Source organism: Podarcis melisellensis (genome assembly GCF_964234715.1).
Source record: "Podarcis melisellensis genome assembly, chromosome: 1".
NCBI classification, from domain to species: domain Eukaryota; kingdom Metazoa; phylum Chordata; class Lepidosauria; order Squamata; family Lacertidae; genus Podarcis; species Podarcis melisellensis.
The window spans coordinates 49406558-49428856 of NC_138528.1; the positions used below are offsets into that span (position 1 = coordinate 49406558).

General features: G+C 46.4%; 1 protein-coding gene across 4 annotated transcripts in view; it reads right to left on the bottom strand.

Moving 5' to 3' along the window:
* Nucleotides 1–10: 10 nt before the first annotated feature.
* Nucleotides 11–22299, bottom strand: part of CSTPP1 (centriolar satellite-associated tubulin polyglutamylase complex regulator 1) — a 145832-nt gene continuing 123543 nt past the window's right edge. For all 4 annotated transcript variants that reach the window (XM_081901757.1, XM_081901758.1, XM_081901760.1 and 1 more), the window contains 6 exons: nucleotides 17683–17767; nucleotides 8940–9025; nucleotides 5886–6081; nucleotides 4716–4825; nucleotides 2330–2393; nucleotides 11–958 (listed from right to left, as the gene is read on the bottom strand). In XM_081901757.1, the coding sequence (XP_081757883.1) occupies nucleotides 778–958; nucleotides 2330–2393; nucleotides 4716–4825; nucleotides 5886–6081; nucleotides 8940–9025; nucleotides 17683–17767 (722 nt within the window). In that variant the 3' untranslated portion in view covers nucleotides 11–777. The remainder of the gene's footprint in view (nucleotides 959–2329; nucleotides 2394–4715; nucleotides 4826–5885; nucleotides 6082–8939; nucleotides 9026–17682; nucleotides 17768–22299) is intronic.

The window sequence follows — 22299 nt, forward strand, 5'->3', positions numbered from 1 at the left end:
GACACATTACTTGCCTTTTACAACATGCTTTATTTACTATATATTATACTTTGTTTGCAGGAAAGTTTAAAGCTTTGCAATTTAATAAATAATGCCCTACTCCTTTCTCCTACGATAGAGCCCAGTAAGCATTTGAAAATGCTCATCGGCAATGGCCATCCCACAAAGTATGGAAGCTTAGCCCCAAATTTCAAATCTGGTGACTTAACTGGGGTCATGTCTTACTAACTTGTTTGAATTTTGAAGTGAAAGCTTGGAAGGTATTGGACTAGCTAACCGACTAGCAGATAGGGCATATACAGGAGGAGAAAGTAAAATAAATCTCGCGAGGACAAGAAGAGTGCTTTGAGTTACAGGCTTCATCTTGTATATTTCCTATCCTTGGATGAGGATGAAAATGTTTCACAGTGCATAGTTTTGGGATTAGAATTGATTCTTCAAAGGTAGCTACTACTTGCCCTAGTGCTAGAACGTTTCTACTAATTTGACTTGTTTGCCACCAGAGGGCAGTCGAACCCTGCAGCTGATGTCAGCTTTCATGGCCTAGCCATCCAATTTCTCTGCCAGTATGAGAAGAAAACAACAGTTTTTGTTAGAATGGGGTGTGCCTTGCTGAGAGGGAGCTCTGAGCTATAATACTGATAAAGAGTAAAAAGGAGTAGGTCACACGTTGAGCTTGTGGAGGAAGGTACTTAAACAGCTATGTTTCATCAACGCCTACATGGCTTCAGTTACAAGGGCTGAAAATAAGCTTGTACTCCCATGCATATCTATCCATCAGTTCTCAGAGGAATCTGTCTCTTCGGTGGAGCCGTCGCTTTCCGCATCCATTTTTCGGCGGTGGAGGAGAGGCCTCCAAGGGGAGCTGAGGCGGAGAGAGGGGCGGGAAGGCACATTGGTCGCATCCCCGCTGGCAGGGTTGGAATTGGAAAGGGAGAGCCCGGAAACCTGAGCTACCCTGCAAGAAGAAAAATGGGGCTGAGAGATTTGTCATTGCAGAATCTTGCGCACTAGTACATGGGGGAAAGGATCTGGCTCACAGGTTGCCGTCAGGGCTCCTCTGCCGCATGCACTGTTCTTGCAATGGAAGATTTAATGTTTGCAAGAAGCCAAGAGCTTCCTCTGCTGGCATATAGCTTCCACTTCCTAAACTGCTCTTAGAATCATAGAGTTGGAAGAGACCACAAGGGCCATCGAGTCCAACCCCCTGCCAAGCAGGAAACACCATCAGAGCACTCCTGACATATGGTTGTCAAGCCTCTGCTTAAAGACCTCCAAAGAAGGAGACTTCACCACACTCCTTGGCAGCAAATTCTACTGTCGAACAGCTCTTACTGTCAGGAAGTTCTTCCTAATGTTTAGGTGGAATCTCCTTTCTTGTAGTTTGGAACCATTGCTCTGTGTCCGCTTCTCTGGAGCAGCAGAAAACAACCTTTCTCCCTCCTCTATGTGACATCCTTTAATATATTTGAACATGGCTATCATATCACCCCTTAACCTCCTCTTCTCCAGGCTAAACATGCCCAGCTCCCTTAGCAGTTTCTCATAAGGCATCGTTTCCAGGCCTTTGATCATTTTGGTTGCCCTCCTCTGGACACATTCCAGTTTGTCAGTGTCCTCCTTGAACTGTGGTGCCCAGAACTGGGCACAGTACTCCAGGTGAGGTCTGACCAGAGCAGAATACAGTGGCACTATTACTTCCCTTGATCTAGATGCTATACTCCTATTGATGCAGCCCAGAATTGCATTGGCTTTTTTAGCTGCCGCGTCACACTGTTGGCTCATGTCAAGACTCCTAGATCCTTCTCACATGTACTGCTCTCAAGCCAGGTGTCACCCATCTTGTATTTGTGCCTCTCATTTTTTTTTTGCCCAAGTGTTTAAGTGACAGGACTCTTGGCTTGCACAGCTAAGGCTGCCTCCTTAGTTAGAAGCCTCTGGGTCTCTTTTAAGGTGGCTAGCCAAACTGCTGTGTGATACACCTTTTGCACTCTTGCACAGGTGCTGTTTGTTGGGATTAGACTTGGGCTGGAAAGTCTTCCATTCCCTCCATGTCAATTAGCAGTAATTGCATAAAAAGGCAATTTGCCGTCTCATCAACTGCACCACTGAGCTGAGACGGATCCAAAGAGGAGTCATGCTGCATAACCTGTGCCTGTAGCTCAGGGGGAAAATGCATGTTTTATAAACTGAAGGTGTTGGGTTCAGTCCCTGGCATCTGCAGACAGGGGTGGAAATGTCCTTGAAGGAAGAGGCACTGCAGAGTAGACTACTGAGCTAGAGGGACATGTTGCCTGACTCTGCTTTCTCCGCTGGAAAAGGGACTTACAGTTTCTCCAGTTCCTGATCCATATGTGGGTCAAGCAGCAGGTCTGCCTTATCTGGGAGAGCACCTGGAGGAGGAAAAAAGCAACAAGGTGAAGATCAGCCTGATACTTCAGCAAAAGCTGCTGTCATCCATATGCCATAGGAACTTGACAATGTCCATTTTGTGTGTGCTTTTCAGCTGAACACAAGTTCATAATGCAAATAGAGCCTTCTGCAGAGTGGATGATACATCCCTTTGAGAACATGCAGTTACGTCAAGGCAATGCTGGTCAATCTCTTCCCCAAAACAATGGGATTTGCGGGTACTCATGTTAACTGTTAGATTACCTTTTACATGCTCTATTGCTTGTTTTCTTGCTTAGAAGGAGCTACATGATCTCGGCCGCTTGTAACAAGGGTGCCTATGCAGCTGTCGTCTTCTGAGGGATGCCTCATAGAAAATCTAACACATAAACTAAAACACTTAAGCTGAAAGCAAGCACCCTTGCCCCGCTGTCTTTCCATTGTGTCTTCACAGAAACTGTGCAATTGTGTAGAATGAAATCCTGATGGCCTGCTTTCTTGCTGCAAAGCAGTATTGATAGGAGACAACTTGGGGTGGAGAAAAAATGCCTTAACCCTTTCTGCTTCCCACAATGTACTGGATGCATGTTTGCAAGAGGGTAAATAAAGATGTAGTGGCTTGGGGTGGGAGCTAAGCTGGGAGAGCCACTAAACTAGATGGACCAATGGTCTGACCAGAGGAAGGCAACTTCCTGTGTTCTCTGACGCTCCAAGAAATGGGGTTCTTCAGCACCCCTGGCTCCATGTCACAAAAGCCTGCAGCAGCCAAGAAAATGCTCCTGCCTGCTGCCAGCCTTCCACAGCCTCAATTAGCTGAACCCAGCCAAATGCTGGTAATCTTCCTGCATGTGTAAGAAAGTCTCCTGGGACGCTTGAGTCTCTTGGGAGAGTTGGTAGGCAGCACTTAGAGGACCGGTGAATCAATATTGACGTGAGGCTGGGCGTTGCCATCTGCCTGAGAAACTCATCCACTGTGCTCTAATCCCTGTCTCTCGTCATGGCAGGGCTGCCGCCTCTCCAAGGCCCCTGCCTGAAAGCGCCTCCCAGCCCTCGCCTGGAACTGCCCTCGCTGCAGGGCTCGCTGTGATCCCCTGCAGACCAAAGCCTATTCAAATCAGCCTGCGTGCAGGGAAGATGAAAAGGCACCAGGAGAAGAATCTGGCTTCCCTTGCCAAGACGAGAGCACCTGTTCGACTTGCGGCTGCTGCCCCTCCCTGTGAGAGGCCTCGGCAGGAAGCTGGCAAGAGGCCAGAGGCCAGGCCTTCCTTAATGGAAGGGAAAACCCAGGCACTTTGTGCATGGCACAGCGATGGCAGTGGGCAGGGCTTGCTCAGCCCATATGTTGGCTTTGCCCCTTTACTGGAAAGTGGCTTTTGCAGACCTGGCTGGGCACAGTCCAGGCACCCTCTTCCTCCTGTGAATGGATGTCTCTCTAAGCCTGTTTGCAGAGGGGATTGCAGGCTTGTATGCTCTGTCCTCTTTGATATATAATCTCCTTGCTGCTGGGTAAACAGCCCTGCACCAGGAGAGCATTAGCAGCTCAGATGGCTGGCTGAGGCACAGGGAGGGAGAGAGCAGCGCTGGCTGTGCTGTGACTTAGACCCTCGCAGGCAGGCGGCTCACACGGGCCAGAAAACGAGAGAGGGCAGAGGGACTGAGAAGCAGCTTGGTACAGGGACTTGCAATGGGTTGAAGATACTCAGAAGTCACTAGTACTAGTCACTAGGTACCACTGTATAGGACAGAACCCAACAATAGCTAGAAATTTAGCACAAAGGAATACATGAGAGTAAATGTGAAATCTGATGGGCTCACTTTAGCCAATCATAATTCATTTGATCCAGTGCAGGCCACAAATGATTGGGCCAAGAATTAAACAATTAATTTAAGAAACACTTCCCTCCTTTTGCAGAAGCAAATCAACAAATGTATAGTCAGCATACGGTTGCAGCCAGTCACAGCTGCCTGACAAGGGAACCGGTGTGAAACCCATGTTTCCAAACACGCATCTGCCACAGTCACACTTTACAACTAAAAGATAATGCATGATGTGGTCTTTGGGCAACTGGAAGGAATTAAAGCAGTTTAAATGAAGGGTTTTTCTTTCTTTTTTTGTACTGTCCCGCTTGCCTTTCTTGACTGATTCATTCCAAGTTTCTTTACTCCAAAGGGACCTTTCTAAAATGCTCCTACTTTGTTCTTCTGGCATATTTGGTCACGGCAAAGACATTTTTCTCAGTGGTCACTTTAAAACCTGCTGTCAACTTCCCTAGACCACATCATTGCGGGGGAGAGGGAAGAAACAGGGGGGGACTTTTCTTTACCGAGGGCTCTGTTGATCCCATGATGCTTTGCAAGAGCCATCAGAAATCCATAGAAGGTCAGTCTCTGCACACTGCTCAGAACTTCCTTCACAATAGCAGATGGGGGACAACTAGGCAAACGAGAGGAAGACAGGAAGAAATTGTGCTGCATCAGTTTCAGCAATTTCAGCTTATGGATGGAGGGATGGATCAGGTGTCACTTTGCAACATGAAGCTGTCTTTTAAAAGGACGCAGGAGGAAATAATCTCCCCATAACTCCCTCTGACTCTGGCCATGCGTGAATTGGGCTGCACCCCCCTGCCTCAAGGGATTTTGGTGGGAGCTGCCACCTGGCATGTCACCAGTAAGGGAAGACTCCTTCCACCATAGGCTTGACAGGATCCAGTCACTTAGTCCCATTCCCTTGCCTCAGGGGAGGACTGCTGCCCGCTATGGCATCAAGGAAGAAGGACAAGGACAGGAAATGCTGCCTGGACAAGCCTGGCTCTGTGTGGGCCCTGTACAATTCCTGCTTCTGTACTAGATTTGAGAATCTTCTGTGAGCTGCTTTGAGAGTGTCTTGGGGCTATAAAGCAGGATATGAATAAATAATCAATCTCCACAGGCAACCATGATTGCCTTTTAATGTGAGGAGGTGAAAAGTGCTTTGCTGAAGGGCATTTCCCAACAACTTTGACCAGCAGGTACTGCAATCCATTTCTGTCAGCGCTGGCATAGCTCTTATACTGAAGGAAGGATATTGTCAGCACTGTTTCTGTTGAGAAATGGGCCCTATTTCACGCTCAGCCTGAAACGCCCTAGATGAGCCTGAGAATACTGGGGTACTCTTAAGTCAAAAGACCACTTCCATCTGGCAGAACTCAGAGTTAAGAGGGGTCTCAAAACGTGCTCACTTGTTACAGGGAAAACTGCCTTTTTGCAGTTGTGCGCTCCTTGAGAAGTTGGTATCATAATTTCTGTCACCCATCTAACTATCAGTGGTACTTAGCCATGCTAGTTTCAGAGAGCAGAGAGGCAGCATTGGGCTAAGGATACAGGGCAACTTGCCACATCTCAGTTCCTAGATGTGATGAGTGTCTTTGCCTAGACTTCAGGGAGCCCCTCCCCTCCCTGCAAGGTAGGCAGAGATGAACCATGGTTTATTCATGTTAGCCGGTCACAAGCCTTACCTGTATTTGGACCTGTCACACAGAGACTCAAGGCACTGGTAAAATGCAGATGCCTCCACCCCATCGAGGGGGCTGCACTCACTTAGAGTCTGGCGCGAACGATGCTGCCCAGAGGATGATGTAGGCACAATGACAGTGTTTGGGTTCTTGCCCGTCAAGAGCTCTTGATAGATGGCAGCCACGCTTTCAATGAACTCTGTAAAAACAGAAAGGCAACTTAGAAATCATGGTTATTGGCACACATGGGAATTCTCAAGGCTTGGGGACATGTGTAGCAAATCGATCCCATTCTTCCTCCTGCAGTTACTTACGCATGATACTGCCAAAGACGTCTTAGAGCATGCAATACTGTGATTTTACTTGTGTTACTATGTGATGAGGACCCAAAAGGCCTTAGTGCAGGGGACGCCAACATGGTTCCCTTCACATGGTTTTGGACTAATACTATGGTATGTATTTTTGTGTTTTTATATTGTAAACTGCCTTGTGATCCTCAGATGAAGGGTGGTCTAGAATTGTAAAAAACAAAACAAAAAACCAAGCAGCCCCATCATCCCTGGCCATTGGCCATGCTGGCTGGGCCTGGTGGGTGCTGTAGCCCACAACATCTGGGAGGAAATCACACTGGCGACCTCTGTGCCTTTGTGACACAGCCTAGCACTTAGCCTTTTCAGGATGGGACAAGAAAGCCACAAGAGGATTTCACAGGGCCACCTCTGAAAATCTTGTGGATGAATTGCTGGTCCTGCTCTTTGAGTGTGCTTTTTAAGAAAAATTCCTTCCAACTTTGATTCTACGAAGGAGAGTGAAAGTCAAGGCCACCCAATCAGACCAGCTTCTTAAACACGCAAACTTCCATGGTCACAGAGATAAACACCACCCAAGTTAGGAAGAAGCTGTTTGGCATTGTTGGAGGAGGCAAGGGAGTTGGGTCAAGCAGTCTCCAGCCTGCAGCCCAGTGTACTTCAGCACAAATCCAAAGTAAACACAAGACAGGGTCCAAAGGGGAAATTAGGGGGAGAAGCTGGCCGAAAGCATTTCCCCCCAGGCTCCAAACCTTCCCCGCTGTTTACTCCCAGAATCTAAATTTAAACAAGTTTGTTTATGGACCTGGTCAGCCATTTACAGATGTAGATTCCACACTGAGTGGTTTGCATGCATGTGGGCTGGTAGGGTAGCCTGAAAAGCTGACGTGCGCAGATGAGCATGGAAGTGGTGACCTGTGGTCTGTGTCTGCCGACCTCTACGCACACAACTAGAGCCTGGAAGGCTATGATGCGTCACGAAGATGGGTGGCTTTCTAAGGTTATCCTGAAGGTCCAGAGTTTAGAGCAGCTTTCAGAACATGCTGCATTCTTGAAATGGACCCCATTCACGCAGGAGAGAGTGACTGAGAGAGGGGTTCATTATCTGCTGTAAATTTGGATTCCATCCCTGCCCAGAGATAAACAACAGAGAGGCGTGTCGTAAGGATGAAGGAATTTAGCACACGATTCCATCTCCCAGAGGCAATAAAATGTAAACAGGCATTTCCACACGGTTACCATGAATATACACTGTTCCCAAATTTCAGGGTTTTTACCCGACAGGTGCTAGAGTTTTCACTCAGACCCATTCTCTTGCTGGTTACCATCAGAAAGGAAACTGCTTTCCAGAAATAAAATACTTGGGGCTGCTTCAAGCATTCTGAATTTGCTACATGTAAAGGGTTTTTGTGAAGATGTGAGAAAACCATGTACATGATGCCTATTTGTGGTCGTGCTGGTTGTATATTGATATTTTTCTTCTCCAGGTGTTTTGGGTTACAATGCAATCTGAGGCAGCATGGCCAGTGTTCAGGTATGGTGGGTGCACATATCAATGGAGGTTTGTTCACAACAGGGTTTTGATGGGGTTACACAGAATCAGGTGTGTGGTTTGGGGGTGCTGCTGGGCATAGTGTTATTTATAGAAGTGACCTCAGTGGCTGGGAGTGACTTCTATCAGTTTGGGTTCATTCACCAATTGCAGCCTTGTCTGGAGAAAGTGGAGCTGGCCCCAATTGCACATGCATTGGTTACATCCAGACTAAACTACTACAGTGATTGGCATATAGGACTGCCTTTGGAGACAGTCCAGAAACTTCAGCTGCTACAAACTTCAGCTGCCAGAATGCTTATGGGAGTAGACAGTTTGATCACATCACACTGATTTTGCATCAGTTGCTCTTGCCACCCACTTGTTTCTGGGCTCCGTGTGAAGAACTGGTGGTAACCTTTAAAACCCTGAACAGTTTAGGACCAGATTATTTGAAGCGCTGCCTACACCCATATGAACCCACCCAGGCTAAGGACCTCCTACTAAGGTTGGCAAATACCAAAAACAGGGCCTTTTCCGTGTCAGCTCCACACTTGTAGAAGAACTCTGCTTCTCCCCTTTTCTTGTCGTTCTTAAGCAGACCCTAAAGACTTCTTTATTTCACTGAGTTCACTCAAGCTGGACCCCCTGTATATGCTTTTATCTCATGTGTTTTTATTGTTATTTGTCCATTGTTTTTCAAAAGCCACCTTGCGAGGGCTTGCCTTTAAAGGAGAGGGGAGAAATATATAAACCAATAATAATAAATATACGGTGAAATGGATGCAAAGTTCACACATGAGGAGGAGCCACATGTACTTTTCATGCTTTAACTTCAGTGTTTTCTGGAAATGAGTTGCGTCCAAAGTGTCTCTCTGACTCAGGCATGTGTCGAGTGAATGATCTTCACATGCAGTTCTCTATCGGGAGGATCTGTGTTGTAGGACAAGGCTTCCTGGCCTGTGTTGCCCACACTCCTGCCACACTCCTGTCTATTGTAGCTGTGCAGGAGGACAGTGGCACCATGAGGGCAGGGCCACACTCAGCAGAGTGAAGTGCAGGGCTGCTGTCTTATCATGTTTTGAAGTAAGTGAAGCAATACATATTACCATGTGAAAAAGGGGGGGTGGGCAATGGTGTGAAGCTGCTAAGTCCAGAGTCTACAATCCTAAATGGGTCACTGTAGTAAGAGAGACAAGGTTAGTAAGATGGGCTCACCTGAGTAGTAAAACTGGATCTGGAGGGCAAACAGGAAGTCTGAAAAAGACATCAAGCAGTCCACAGCATCATCCATGAGAACAATCCTGGAATGGAGAAGGAGAGACAGACAGCTCAACAACAGCCAGTTGCTATGCCAGGTAACTTACAGCTGAGGCCAAGTTCACAGGAAGTGAGCAAGGACTCCTCAGAGTCACAAAGAGGGTCACAGCCCTTTATAGACTAGAACAGATGCACAAGCTTCCAGGGACTGGAATCCTAGGAATTACCTCTGCCTATTTCCCAAAGCAGGTGATGGGAGGCAGAGCCAAAAGTGGGGCGAAACACCTTTCCTCTCTCTCCCGGTGTGCCACTGTTCTCTCGCCTCTCTTCCATCTCACCCAGCAGGCTGCCAGGGAATGAATGAACAGAGGTCTAAACTGCCAGAGGTCTAAACTGATCCCATGTCAAAGGCTTCCCTGTCTTCCATCACTCCATCTCTTTTGGCTCTCTCCTAGCCACACACACACACACACAATTTCCTGCCTCCTGCTCTCTGAAGTCCCACCAACCACACAAATTTAGCTTGAAGGCTACAGGTTCATCACCTGTGGCTTCAGCTGTTTTGTTATAAACTGGCTAAATCTTTAAGGTGCCCTGAGACTGCTTCTGCTAAAACAGACAAGCGTGGCTATTGGGTCAATCTGATTTCATGGTGTGTGGAAGCAACATTAGAACCCTGTGGAAATAGAAATGAAACATTGAGAGCTGAGCTGCCTCCAAGAGACTGGGTGCTTTAAAGGAAGGAGGTTCTTAACTTATTTCACTTGTTCCTAAAAAGGTGGTGATGGAGGACCTTCCTGACACCTAAACTTTGGAAACCCACAAGTATCAGTCCTGCTTTGGCCAGTACGAAATAAAAATGTCATACATGTAAGATACAGAATCACTATTTTCTGACAGCACATTCTGGAATCCTAAAAGAATGAAGGACACATTGCCTTCTGCTATCTTGGTTTAGCAATAATGGCCAAGTACTCTACACATAAAGGATAAAATGAAGACAAGATTGCAGCAACAAATTCCTCCTGTTCTGACCTTGGACAAACACAGCTAATGCTAGCAGGAAAGAAAAGGGCTTTACTGTGCCGATTTATGCTGCAGTTCCAAATAGCGTTGATATTTATTAAACTAGCAGAACAAGATGAAAGCGAAACCTGGGATGCTCCTATGAAGGATTCAGGAAATAATCCTTTTGTTCCCTTCATGTCTCAAGTCTGGGCTGCTCACTACAATGAGTAGGGAGAAGGGAGCACTTTGTGGGGAGTGCATTAACTGTTTGGGACCCGCATCTGTTTAGTGGATTCTGCAGGGAACATGGAACTATCATTTGTGTTTTATGCTTCCTACTTGGTGACAAACACTGGCATGGCTCTTAGTTTGCATCTGTTTGCCAGTTTTTGTCCATATAAAGACCCCATGCACGAAATACACGAATGGAAGGTGAACTTGAGAATGGATAGACTAGAATCATAGAACTGTAGGGTTGGAAGGGGCCACTAGGGCTATCTAGTCCAACCCCGTACAATGCAGGAATCCTTTGCCCAATGTGGGGCTCAAACCCACAACTCTGAGATTAAGAATCTCATGCTGTACCAGCTGAGCCATCCCAGGCTAGAGAGATCCTGTTAGGGCAGCTGGGCCCACATCACAGCCTACGAACGCACCTACATACAGATATACAATTCGCTCTTCATAGCAGGGTCAAATAGGGTGAGAACTCATTTTGCTTCCATAAACAGTAAGCTCTGTCATGGCTTTGGCAAACATCCTCCAGCATTTGTCCGTTCATATGGTTCTAACACAGAGCGAACTGTATCCTTCAAAGCAGGGATGCCTTTTAATGGGGAGGGTTTGGGACTAGGACACCCTTATAATCCAGAGAGAAGTCATAAGTCCTGGGTTGCTCCAACTGGTGGAAGAGGCTTGCGGAAGCTGAGCAGGAGGAGGAGACGGAAGAGCGGCCGGACGCATCTGCGGGGAAGGCTTCCCTCTCCGCCACTTGGACCAGCTCAGTTCAGTGAGGCAAATTCAAGCACACAGAGCAGCTTGAATTAATTATTGCCAAGAAGAAAGGCTACAGCTAAGAGGGTCCCCAGGAGAAAAGCCACTATTTAAAACAAAACCCTTTGAAGATGTCGAAGTGCTTCTGTTTTATTTATTATGTCCCAGAAACCGCCTCCTCCTCCTCCTCCTCCTGCTGTCTAGAGCGGCAGCAGCTCCAGTTCTTAATTCCCACTAATAAGCACGTTATGGAGATTGTCGGTGGCCACATCAAGGAGATGGCTTTGAAGCTGGAAGGCAGAGCATCTTCCATCTCCCAGGCAATGCAGCGCAGCCTCTGGCATCCAAAACCACTCTTCAAGCCCTTGGAAGTGCTACAGGCTGCATCGGTGCCTCAAAGCCTTGCACCCCTCAGGTAGCCCCAACAAAGGCAGCAGGCGTCAGAGGAGAGGCTGAAAAGAAGTTACCAGGAAATCTCTGCTCCTGGAAGAAAGAGGGTGAAGAAAAAGCCAGGGGCACTGAAGTCATGCTGAGCTTCAGTGGTGAATTCAAGGTCTGACCCTTAATGGAGTTGACACTCCTCTCCCCCCACCCCACCCCCAATTCTAGAAGTGCTGGAAGGCTGTGATAGTTGTCTGAAGCTCTGCAAAGGTATTTGAGGAAGCTAAATTAAGGGAAGACCATAAAGCTATGCCAGAAGGTGTCTTGAGGAAGCACCTAGCTGGAAGCAGGTGTCCTCTGGTGTTGGGTTACCGGCTCCAGTTGGCCCAAGTGTCTGTTCTCCAGAGAAGACCAGTCATGGGTAGAACCGGCCCAGTTGCTTAAGAGGAGGGTGAGCGACAGAGTTATTTCCCCAAGTGAACTGCTGGCTGCACAGCTGAAGCAACCTGTAAAGCACTGTCAGGGACATGTTTATTCTTCTCCTAAAGAGCTGAATGGGAGGGAAATCTGAGGAAGGGGAGGAGCCACAAGAAAGGGACGTGGTCCTAATTTATGGCAACATCCTGGAGCTGGAAATGGACCGGCACGAACTCTCTAGAAAACAGATGTTTGTGGACAGGGGGAGGAGAAACGTCTCATCCTTCCCTTTCTATTTTTCATATTGCACTCCAAGCACAAGGTTACAGAGCCCAGGTTTTACATGTCAGTGTGATGCTTTGCATATTGTGGAGCACTCAATTTAATGCCTTTAGTTCATGACAAAAACTAAAGAAACACAGAGGTGACAGAAGGACTACTAGTGAAAGTAAGGCATGTTGTAGATCAGATGTGGTAGGCTGACTCTGCTTTTCTGTAAGTTAAGTCCCCTCTTCCTCCATCCATCCATTTTATCAATTCCTACCTTCAGCATATTGTGAAAGTAGAGTCGGAACATTTTTCTCCTAAGGTTGCTAGCTGCTGGGGGTGGGGGGTGGGGGTGGGAGGAACCTCTCTTCCAAACATGAAGGAGTGAAGAAATAAGCCTCCCTCCATATCCTGTGCTTTGGCTTCCTAGTAAGAATCACACACCCCTGTAATTAATTAGGGAAAAATAAGATCCATCACTGTATACTACCCATTAAATGGACATCTAGCTTGGCCCTAAGTCAGCGGGTGTCACAGACAGAAATTGGCCATGATATGAAACCCCAGCAAGCCTACTTTTCAGCAGCAACAAGTTGAAACTGTCAAGCGTATGTTATGGGGTGGGGAATGTTTGTTAATCAGCACAATGTCATCAAGGCACTTGTTGAAATAGCTGAAATCTGATCATTCCTTTGAGCAGATGCAGGGAGGGGTCTTGATAAAGCTTCTCATCTGCTATGGACTGGCTGGATGCAGGGAGAGGGAGGCACCCCCTCCAGGGGAAGAAGGCTCAGAGCCAGGGGATTGGTGGTGGGACGACAATGAGTGGTCAGAGGGAGCAGAGGGGGCAGACTGGGAGGAGGAGGTGTTGGAAGCTGAAGAGGTAACAGGGTTTAGTGAGCAGGAAGCGGCTGTGACAGACAGGAATCCAGAATCAGGGGCAGGGGGAGGTCAAAAGGCAAAGTGGAGGCAGGCTGCTGAAGAAGCCAGCAAAGCTCTCCCTCCATCTGTGACCAGCTCCCCTTCCCCCTGGTCTCCCAGAACAAGAAGAGGAATGAAGAGGGCGGAGCAAAGAGAGACCAGGCGGAGGAGCTGTAGGCTGCTGGAGAAGGAACCTTCAGTCCTCACAACTGCTTCGTTGGGGCTAGGCCTACTGGGAAGGGTTGCTGTGACCACTAGGACTGAGCTGTTTGGATTTCTTTGAATAAAGAGCTAACTTACCTGACACTGGGTGTTTTGTTGATGACCCGCCCCTGACATCAGAACTGAGGAAACTGCCCGGCACTAAGTAGACTTCTCTCACACCTCTGCCACCACACCCTTTGGGAAGGGCAGACTTCAGGTAGTTTCAAGGTTACAAGCAGCTGATGTGTGGGACACAGCCCATCACTCCTTCTGTGGTGCTGGAGACAGAATGGCCTCTGCTCTTCGAGCCAAGCTGGATCAGCTCATGTCTGTGTCCCGGCTCCCCATTCTTCCTGATCACCCCTGTTATGGGACTGGGAGCCCGTGCAGAGAGCACTTAATATGAGCAAAGCCTAATATTAACTAGCAGGCACAAATCGTTGCTTTAAAAAGGGAGTTAGGCACAGTATATGGTGTGCTTGCAATTCTGCTGCAAGTCCTAATAGTTTGCTTCTAGCCAGATAACCGTCCTCTTTCCCACCCCACAAATCAAAGCAGGTCTATGTCACATATCACTGCCAAAGATGAAAGCCTCCAAACTGCCTGTGGCCGATGCCTTGCAGGGAACTCACCGGCGCTTGTGGGAACTAGCCCAGTTCTCTCTGGTTTCGTCACAAGAGATGGAGGCCCAGTGCACGTGAAGCAGCAGACCTGCATCTGCCCCTTTCATGTGGGGTGGGGTGTGATTCATAAGGCCAAAGGGGAACATAGGTGAGGGTTCTTGGAACTCCCCCACTCGCCATCACCCCCTCCTGGAGAAATACATACACAGCCTCTCTCCCATAAGTTTTTCTAGCAGCCAGGCTTACTCCCTGTATCAGAAGGTGACTAGAAGAAAAGTCTTTGGAGAGAGGGACTGGGGGGGAGGGATGGGAGCAGTGGACAGGCAGCTCACAGCCCACCACTCACCTACCATTTGCCCTTTTAGATGCCACCCCACAAATGGAGCCAACCTGTGTTTAAAGATGCTGGATCACACCTCGTTCTCTTCTGCACTGCGGCTGCCTCTCCTCTCTGCCCCAACATCGTATGTGACCTCTTTCTTTCATACTGTTTGTTATCAGCACATAGCAACAGGCCTCCAAAGAGCTGGCTGCCCTGTGAAATCATCTCAACCATGCAGCTTCAAGGATTCCAAAAGGCCTGTTGGATTATGAACGATGCCTGCCTATGAAATCATAGCCCCCAAAGCTTATCGATAGGTGCTGCCACTGAGTGGACTGATGGTAAGCCTTAAGTTATATCCTACTTGAAAGCAGGAACAAGAATCCTGGTTGGCAGGGGAGGTGACAAGCATGAGCCTGCTTGCCGATACTGAATCGAAAGAGCCAGCTGCATGGGAAAAAACGATCTGTCCAGCTGGTGACACTAATGGCCCATCGTCAGCCAGAGGCTTCCGATGTATGAGTAGGGGGAAACTAAAAGAAAAATGCAGACAAGAGTATCAGAAGGTATAGAAGAGGAAGGAGAGGCAAAACTAGCTTCAGGTTTAAGGCAGTATATCAAGTGACTTCCCTTGATTAGCTGCGTGGGTGAGAGCAAATTGTTAGCGCAAGGAAGCTCTCAAACCCAGAAGAGCAAAGGCAGTGAGATCATTCCCACCTGAGCCGGGGTGCCTCAGACACAGATCTCATTTTTCTCTCACACCTGCCGTCCCAAAGCCCCCAGCTTGTCTGTCTCCAAGGCATAAGCACACAACAGAGGAGTTGTGCGAAGCCTGCCCCCCTTCAGTGGGGCCTCAGGTTTACAATGGCTTTGCAGATTAAATTCCTTGACACAATCTTCAGCACCGTGCCTCCTCTCAGATTTATGTATTCAGACTTATAGCCTGCATTGTGAAGACTGTGGACCAATGAAGTTATTCCTGGCAAAAATTCTCATTTATCCTTGCAATCAGCTTCTGAGGTAGGCCGCTATTAGTTTCTTTTTTCTTTTCTTTTTTTAAATGCTTTATTAATTTTGCAAAAAACAATAAACAAAAATAAGCCAAGATCAATACAAATTACAAAAAGAAAAGAAAAGAAAATTCATACATCAAAGATTCCATTATGACTTCCAATCACCCCATCGTGTTTCCTGGGTTACATTATCAACTGCACACTTTCCATTGTCTCTCATAAATTGTCTCAAATTGTCTTGGTTTTCTAAAATTTCCTACTGTCATGCAGGGGTCAATCAAAACCTGCCAGAGAATTTAGACAATGCTCTTTTAGGTATACTCTGTAAATGTCCCATTCTCTAATAAACCTTTGTTCTGTATCATCTCTCATTCTTCCTGTCGTTTTTGCTAATTCTGCGTATTCTAGCATTTTTGCCTGCCAATCCAACTTAGTGGGAACAGATTCTCCTTTCCATCCTTTAGCTATTAAAATTCTTGTTGCATACATGAAAATTCTCCTCAGATTTTTCAGAATATCGTTAATAACCAGCAGAGAGGCTTCGGGGGGTTTTGCAAAGGAAATTTTAAAAATCATTGTATATTGTTTCCCAGAATCATTTTATTTTTTTACAGTTCCACCAAATGTGGATCATCGTGCCCTCCGCCTCTCCAACAAATACTTGACCTGATTTTATGTATTTTAGCCAGTTTTGAAAGTGTTAGATACCAACGGTGAAGCATTTTCATGAAATTCTCTTTCAGGTTATAGCACGCAGTGAACTTCAAGTCTTCAAGTCACTTTGCAAACTGAACTGAAACACAGCTGACTCGCTCACTTGGTTAAAGTCAGCCGGTGAGTTCATTGGATTAATACCCAGGTTTCACAGGCCAGCTCTTGATACTCTACTAACTGGCTCTTGATTAAACCAGCAGTGACAATAAAGGTGACATGTGCCTTATTTTCCCCCCTTCTGCATGTTGAGTAAGATACTAGAGCATTGCAGAAAGCGTCTCATGCTTCATAGAGCCTGCTGCAGCAGGCAAACTTTGCACTCCCTGTCTTGTCAATTCCCTTAAGACCATACCTAATTCTGCTGAGAACCAAAAGGCAGATCCTCTTGCTATTGACATTGTCTTTATGTCTATGAGACTTTTAAAAAGTGGCTTTCAACTGGGTTCGGGAAAAGCCCTGGTGGTTCCTTGGAGGGTTCTTCATGAGAAGATTAGTAATGACCAAGAAGCCTCCCTGAAGTTCCTCATAGAATCATAGAATTGCCAAGCTGGAAGGGACCCAAGGGTCATCTATTCCAACCCCCTACAATGCAGGAATCTTTTGCCTAACATGGAGCTCAAACCCACGAACCTGAGATTAAGAGTCTATGGTACCTTGACAGTCTTCAGGAGACAAGGCAACACAGAAACATATTCCTGAAGATAAAACAGTTGAAAACCACTGATCTAGTATGACACCCTCCCACACTCAGTTTGCATGCTTTTCATGTTCAAAAGTTTATTTTATTTATTTAAACAAAATTAATATACTGCTTGAGAATATCTCTCAAGTGGTTTGAATCTATCAGCACACCAACTGTGACTTGTTTTCAAGCGACTTTACAGATAAATCTGCCCATATCCAATTCAACATAGACTCTGCCCCAACTGCGGTATCTAAGCCAGAGATATGTCAGGCTACCCGTTGCCAAAATTGCTTAGATTACTCGATCATTGGATGTCAACAGGATGCCTGGGGAATCTCGCATATCAGTCTGGAGTCCATAAGGGTTTGGAACTGAGACCAGAGGAGCTGTTCCTTGGAAGATTTCAGACTGAAAGTCGATCAAGAATAAAACCCACTCCCCTCCCCCTTCTCCCAGAATTTGAACATGAGGTTCAGCTCTGAAACAGATCTCTTTATATTAAACCAAAACATGCAGTACAACCCACCAAAGTAAACATATTACTTATCACAAATACTGCAATTTTAAGAGACAGTTCAGTATTCATTCTTTGTTTTAAGTCAGGGTGCTGAAAGCATTCAAGTTTAAATGGGTACTGACAGCAGTACAGTCAAATGTGAATAATACACTCCTGTTTGCAAGGCTGGGCTTCCCTGTACAGTGGTACCTCTGGTTACATACGCTTCAGGTTACATATGCTTCAGGTTACAGACTCCGCTAACCCAGAAATAGTACCTTGGGTTAAGAACTTTGCTTCAGGATGAGAACAGAAATCGTGCTCCGGCGGCGCAGTGGCAGCGGGAGGCCCCATTAGCTAAAGTGGTCTTCAGGTTAAGAACAGCTTCAGGTTAAGAATGGACCTCCAGAATGAATTAAGTTCTTAACCCGAAGTACCACTGTATTGAACACAAAAGCAATGATCAGGAAAGACTTGTGTCCCCACATCTGTGTTTATCATAGGCAACCTGCATCATTCATATTGCATATGCACCATGCACAACTGTCAGTGCCAACACCATTTCAGTACAGGCACTTTTTCTACCCAAGTATAAAGCAGGAGCTGATTCTCGCTGTAGGATATAACCACAGATCTAACTGCTGAAGGAGTGCTCACCTTGCTGCTTTCTGTGTAAGCTCCATGGGGAAGTCAGGGCAAAGCAGCTGCAGGAGGCAGTGGTACTCCTTGGCTGTCAAGAGGTCTGCAACAGAAAGAGAAGGATATTATTACTATTTGTGTTCATTCAGTTTATGGGTCATTTCCCACAACCATCACAGAACAACTTGCAAAAATTAAAATAACAATGCAGAATGAAGTGTTAAAAGGCATACAGACAAGAAGGTGGGCGAAGCATAATAGAGACTCAACCACTAAGGAGTCAGAAGGAAGCGATTTCCATGCCAACCTGTATTTGTCACAATCAGCACCATTTCTGTTTCGCTGCAGTTCAGTTTCCAACAAATATTTCATTATTTACCTCACTGCCTGCTAATTAACTTAAGTTATATAACTTACCATAACATATGTGACTATTTATGTGACTTGCACAACTTGCATTCGTTTCAATGTAAAGGAAATATCATAACAATCTTTAATAAGTCATAAATCACGTATCATTTGCATGGGGGGTGACGATGATGTGAAGGAAAACAATGGTGCTAATTCACTTGGCTGATTTCCATTCCTGACCACAGACAAACACACCAACTGCACCAATTTCCGCTTTCTTTTCCATTTTTGCTGGAATATGCCAACATTCCTTTATTTTTACATTTTTCTTTATGACATTATTCCAACTAATCAAAGCAGATGACAGTTTCAAATCATTGAATCTTTTGTGAGATGAATTCACCCCTTTGCCCACACAGCTGAAGTATATTATTTTACCATTTATTTATTTATTTATTTAATAAAATTTCCAAATCCTCAACTACCCCAAAAAAATAGTGGGGCCAGTGATGGCATAAAGTGCACAAAGGACTTAGATCACGTTTAGAGTTTGTAGGGAATTCCAGCATTTGGGGAGTGGAACATCTGCTTCCTTAACAGTCTAGACTCTTTCTTTCTTTATCCATAGGCTCCAAATGTTCCTTATTTACTAACACCTCTCCTCCTGCCACCACATTGCTTTCTGCCAAAAAGAAGAATCCAAATTCTGCAAAAAAAATATGCATGTATGCAGTTTTTTGAGTTCAGTAAGCATATGTCACATTGTTTGACTTAGTATATTTTAAAAACAAGTTAGTTTTCTTATTACCGGAGCCAGATTTTCTTACCAACAGAGTATGAACATGGAAAGTGACAATAGGACTTATCTTCAGTGGTATAGGTAGGCATTCCAATAGAAAAGTTGTAACAGAAAGGGCTTCTAGGGACGCGGGTGGCGCTGTGGGTTAAAACCTCAGTGCCTAGGGCTTGCCGATCAAAAGGTCGGTGGTTCGAATCCCCGCGGCGGGGTGTGCTCCCGTTGCTCGGTCCCAGCGCAACCTGGCAACCTAGCAGTTCGAAAGCACCCCCGGGTGCAAGTAGATAAATAGGGACCGCTTACTGGCGGGAAGGTAAACGGCGTTTCCATGTGCTGCACTGGCTCACCAGATGCAGCTTTGTCACGCTGGCCACGTGCCCCGGAAGTGTCTCCGGACAGCGCTGGCCCCTGGCCTCTTAAGTGAGATGGGCGCACAACCCCAGAGTCTGTCAAGACTGGCCTGTACGGGCAGGGGTACCTTTACCTTTAACAGAAAGGGCTGTAGTTGAATGGCAGATTATCAGAATTCATCTCCAGATACAGCTGGGAGAGAGAGACCCATCTGAAAATCCAGAGAGCTGCTTCCAGTCAATAAAAACAATATAAAGCTACATTGATAGATGGTCCGACTCAGTAAAACATGTATCACTTAATGCACAAAACTTCCCCCAAAGAACCCAGGGAAGTGCAGTTCACCCTTCACACAGCTACAATTCCCAGTACCCTTACTGAATGAGAGTTTCTGGGATTCTTTGGGGGTCATGCTTTAAATGTGCTTTACATGCATGATGTACATAAAGTCCTGAGGGCCAAATTATATGTTTCATACAGATATATGTAGAATTAAACCAATGACCAACTTAAACAGGAAAAGTAATTTCTGGAGAGGCAATCTGGACCAGAAACGATGATGACTAAGCCTGGCCAGCCATTTCCCTGCTTCAGATCTGCCAAGTAGCTTCTCTCCTTCAGACAGTGAGAATAGCTCAGCTGGTACAGCAAGGGAATCTTAATCTCAGGGTTGCGGGTTTGAGCCCCACATTGGGCAAAAAGATTCCTGCATTGCAGGGGGCTGGACTAGATGACCCTCGTGGTCCCTTCCAACTCTACGATTCTTTGAACCCTGTGAGGGTGGGGAGCTGCCCATGATGTGGGGTTGGGAAATGGTGGTCATGGATGGGGTGCACACACAGACGCTGCAAACTTCTCCGGACCCGACTGCACACTCTTGAAACATCTTTTCTTATTTAAAAAGGGCTGTGATGGCAACATTACATGCATCTGTGTGTAATGTCTATTTTGGCCCAGTGAAGAGCCAAAAGCCCAGTGAATTAAAAGTTGCTTAAATTTGTTAAAAATCACTGGCAGGGTAACATTCGCTACCACATGCTAGGAAACCCATCCAAGCAACATCTGGCAGCATTAGGAAAGGCAAACAAGATCTAGGGGCATGTATGAAGAAGTATGGAGCACAAACCCACAGGCATTATTACTTTGGCATCCAGCGAGGCAGCTGGATGGCCTCTTTTGTAATTGTGTGTGCGAATCTGGTCACTATATTAAAGGAAGGCAGAGAGACCAGATCCAAAATACACAAGACAGCCAACCCAATGATTCATCTCTTCGGGAGCTGCTTTGTGAGAGGCTGGCAGAGAACGGCCTCTGTGGCTCAGAAGTGGGGCAGGGGGAGAGACGAAAGAGGTGAAGCTCAGGGAGGTTTATGGGATCTAAGGAGAATGGAAACATACTGATGTCAAAAAGCTGCTCATGATTGCATGTTCCCTGTCCAAAAGCCTGTGGACTGAAGTTAAGGAGAGGACTGGCTGAACAACAGTAATTTTGCTGTATTTCTATATGCAGAAGAATGCAAAGTATGGAAGAAAAGCCAGTAGTAGAAGGAGGGCCAGGCTGGAAGCAGGCAGGCAGGATCCAAAGTGAACTCAGCGGGAGGACAGGGCTGGAAGGAACTTGGGTCACTCAGTTAGCCCTCTATAGCTCGTCTATTTTCTCACTCCAGTGTTCCATTAATGCAATTGGGATCCAAAGCGGTCCAGTCATGTGCACAGAATGTTTACGTGGAGCTAGCCAGCTTTCCCTTCTGTGTGCAGTACCTGGTGCCTCATTCAACAATGCTCTAGCACATGGCGGTCCAAATTTTCATACTAAGTGGGCCACAAGAGTCCTTTGACACAGAATCTGTGGTTCGCACATTGCCTTGTCATGTAGGGGGTGGGGAGGAGCCAGGCCAAAATTTGACACACACACACACCCTTCGCCAGTCCTTGCACTGCCTTGCCAAAGGCAGCTAAGCAAGGCATTGGGCTCTGGGAAGAAGGCATGAGGCTCTGGGAGGGTTTGAGGACTCCAGCACCCTGTCTGAACATTCACGTCTCCTCCCCAAAGCCCACCACCTTGCTTCAAATGTTGCTGAGAGGCCACCCTGCTCTAGAGGAACTCTAGACATGTAAGAGCATCTTTTCAGCAGAGGGGCCATGGGAGTGGAGTAGGCTGGGTGGTCCTGGAAAACTGATGGCGCAATGCTATTGGGGTCCTCACCTATATTTCCAGTCAATATTTCACCTATATTTCCATAAATCATGGGATTTTTCTGTTTCACAATGTTGAGACTTGACATACTCACAGCACAGCCATATACAGTGGTACCTCAGGTTACATACGCTTCAGGTTACAGACCTCCAGAACGAATTAAGTTCTTAACCCGAAGTACCACTGTATAGATGGAATTTTGAGTTAGTTCACAAGAGCCAGAGTACAAGATCCTTCTCAAGGCAGCATTCTGCTTCCCTTCCATTCAACCTGTATTCGCTTTTAGCAGTAAATGGAAGGGGACTGAGATCTCTTCTGTTGCAGACCTGGAAGATGGGGCTTTTCCTTCTCCAGCTCTGTTCTCTCTCATGGGGATTGTGTTGTTTGTACTCCAGTTATCCCTCCAAACTTTCAGTGCTGAATTTTGATCAACAGACATTTCCTGGGTTCCTGTGATTGCTCAAAGCAGCCATGACTGAGGAGCCTGAAAATCTGACACCATCTCAAGGAAGGCGAGGGGGGGGGGGAGTTCTACTGCCCTAACAAAGTTTATAGAAACAGGTGTGGTTCTGCGGCAGAATCTCCCCCCTCCCAGCAGCAGCTGTGTGTGTTTATGTATTATCCTATGCTGAATGCTAATTCCTGGGGACTGGTTCTCAGTAAAATGATATCAAAGAACTTTCCTTTAGCTTCATTGCTGTTCCCAGTTTTGAGAGTTTTTTGTTTTGTTTTAATTCTCAGAGGTGTAGAAACTTCTTATCGAGAAAAATGCACACTGGACCTTCTTCTGAGGAGCACAAGACAACAAAATGCTAAATGCTCCTTTCTTTATGGATGTGGGGAAAGATGCACAAAAACACTTGCAAGCTGCAGTCCTGCTCTCTTTCCTTGTAAAGTTGTTTTGTGAACCGCCAAGACCTCTGGGTATAGGGCAGTATATA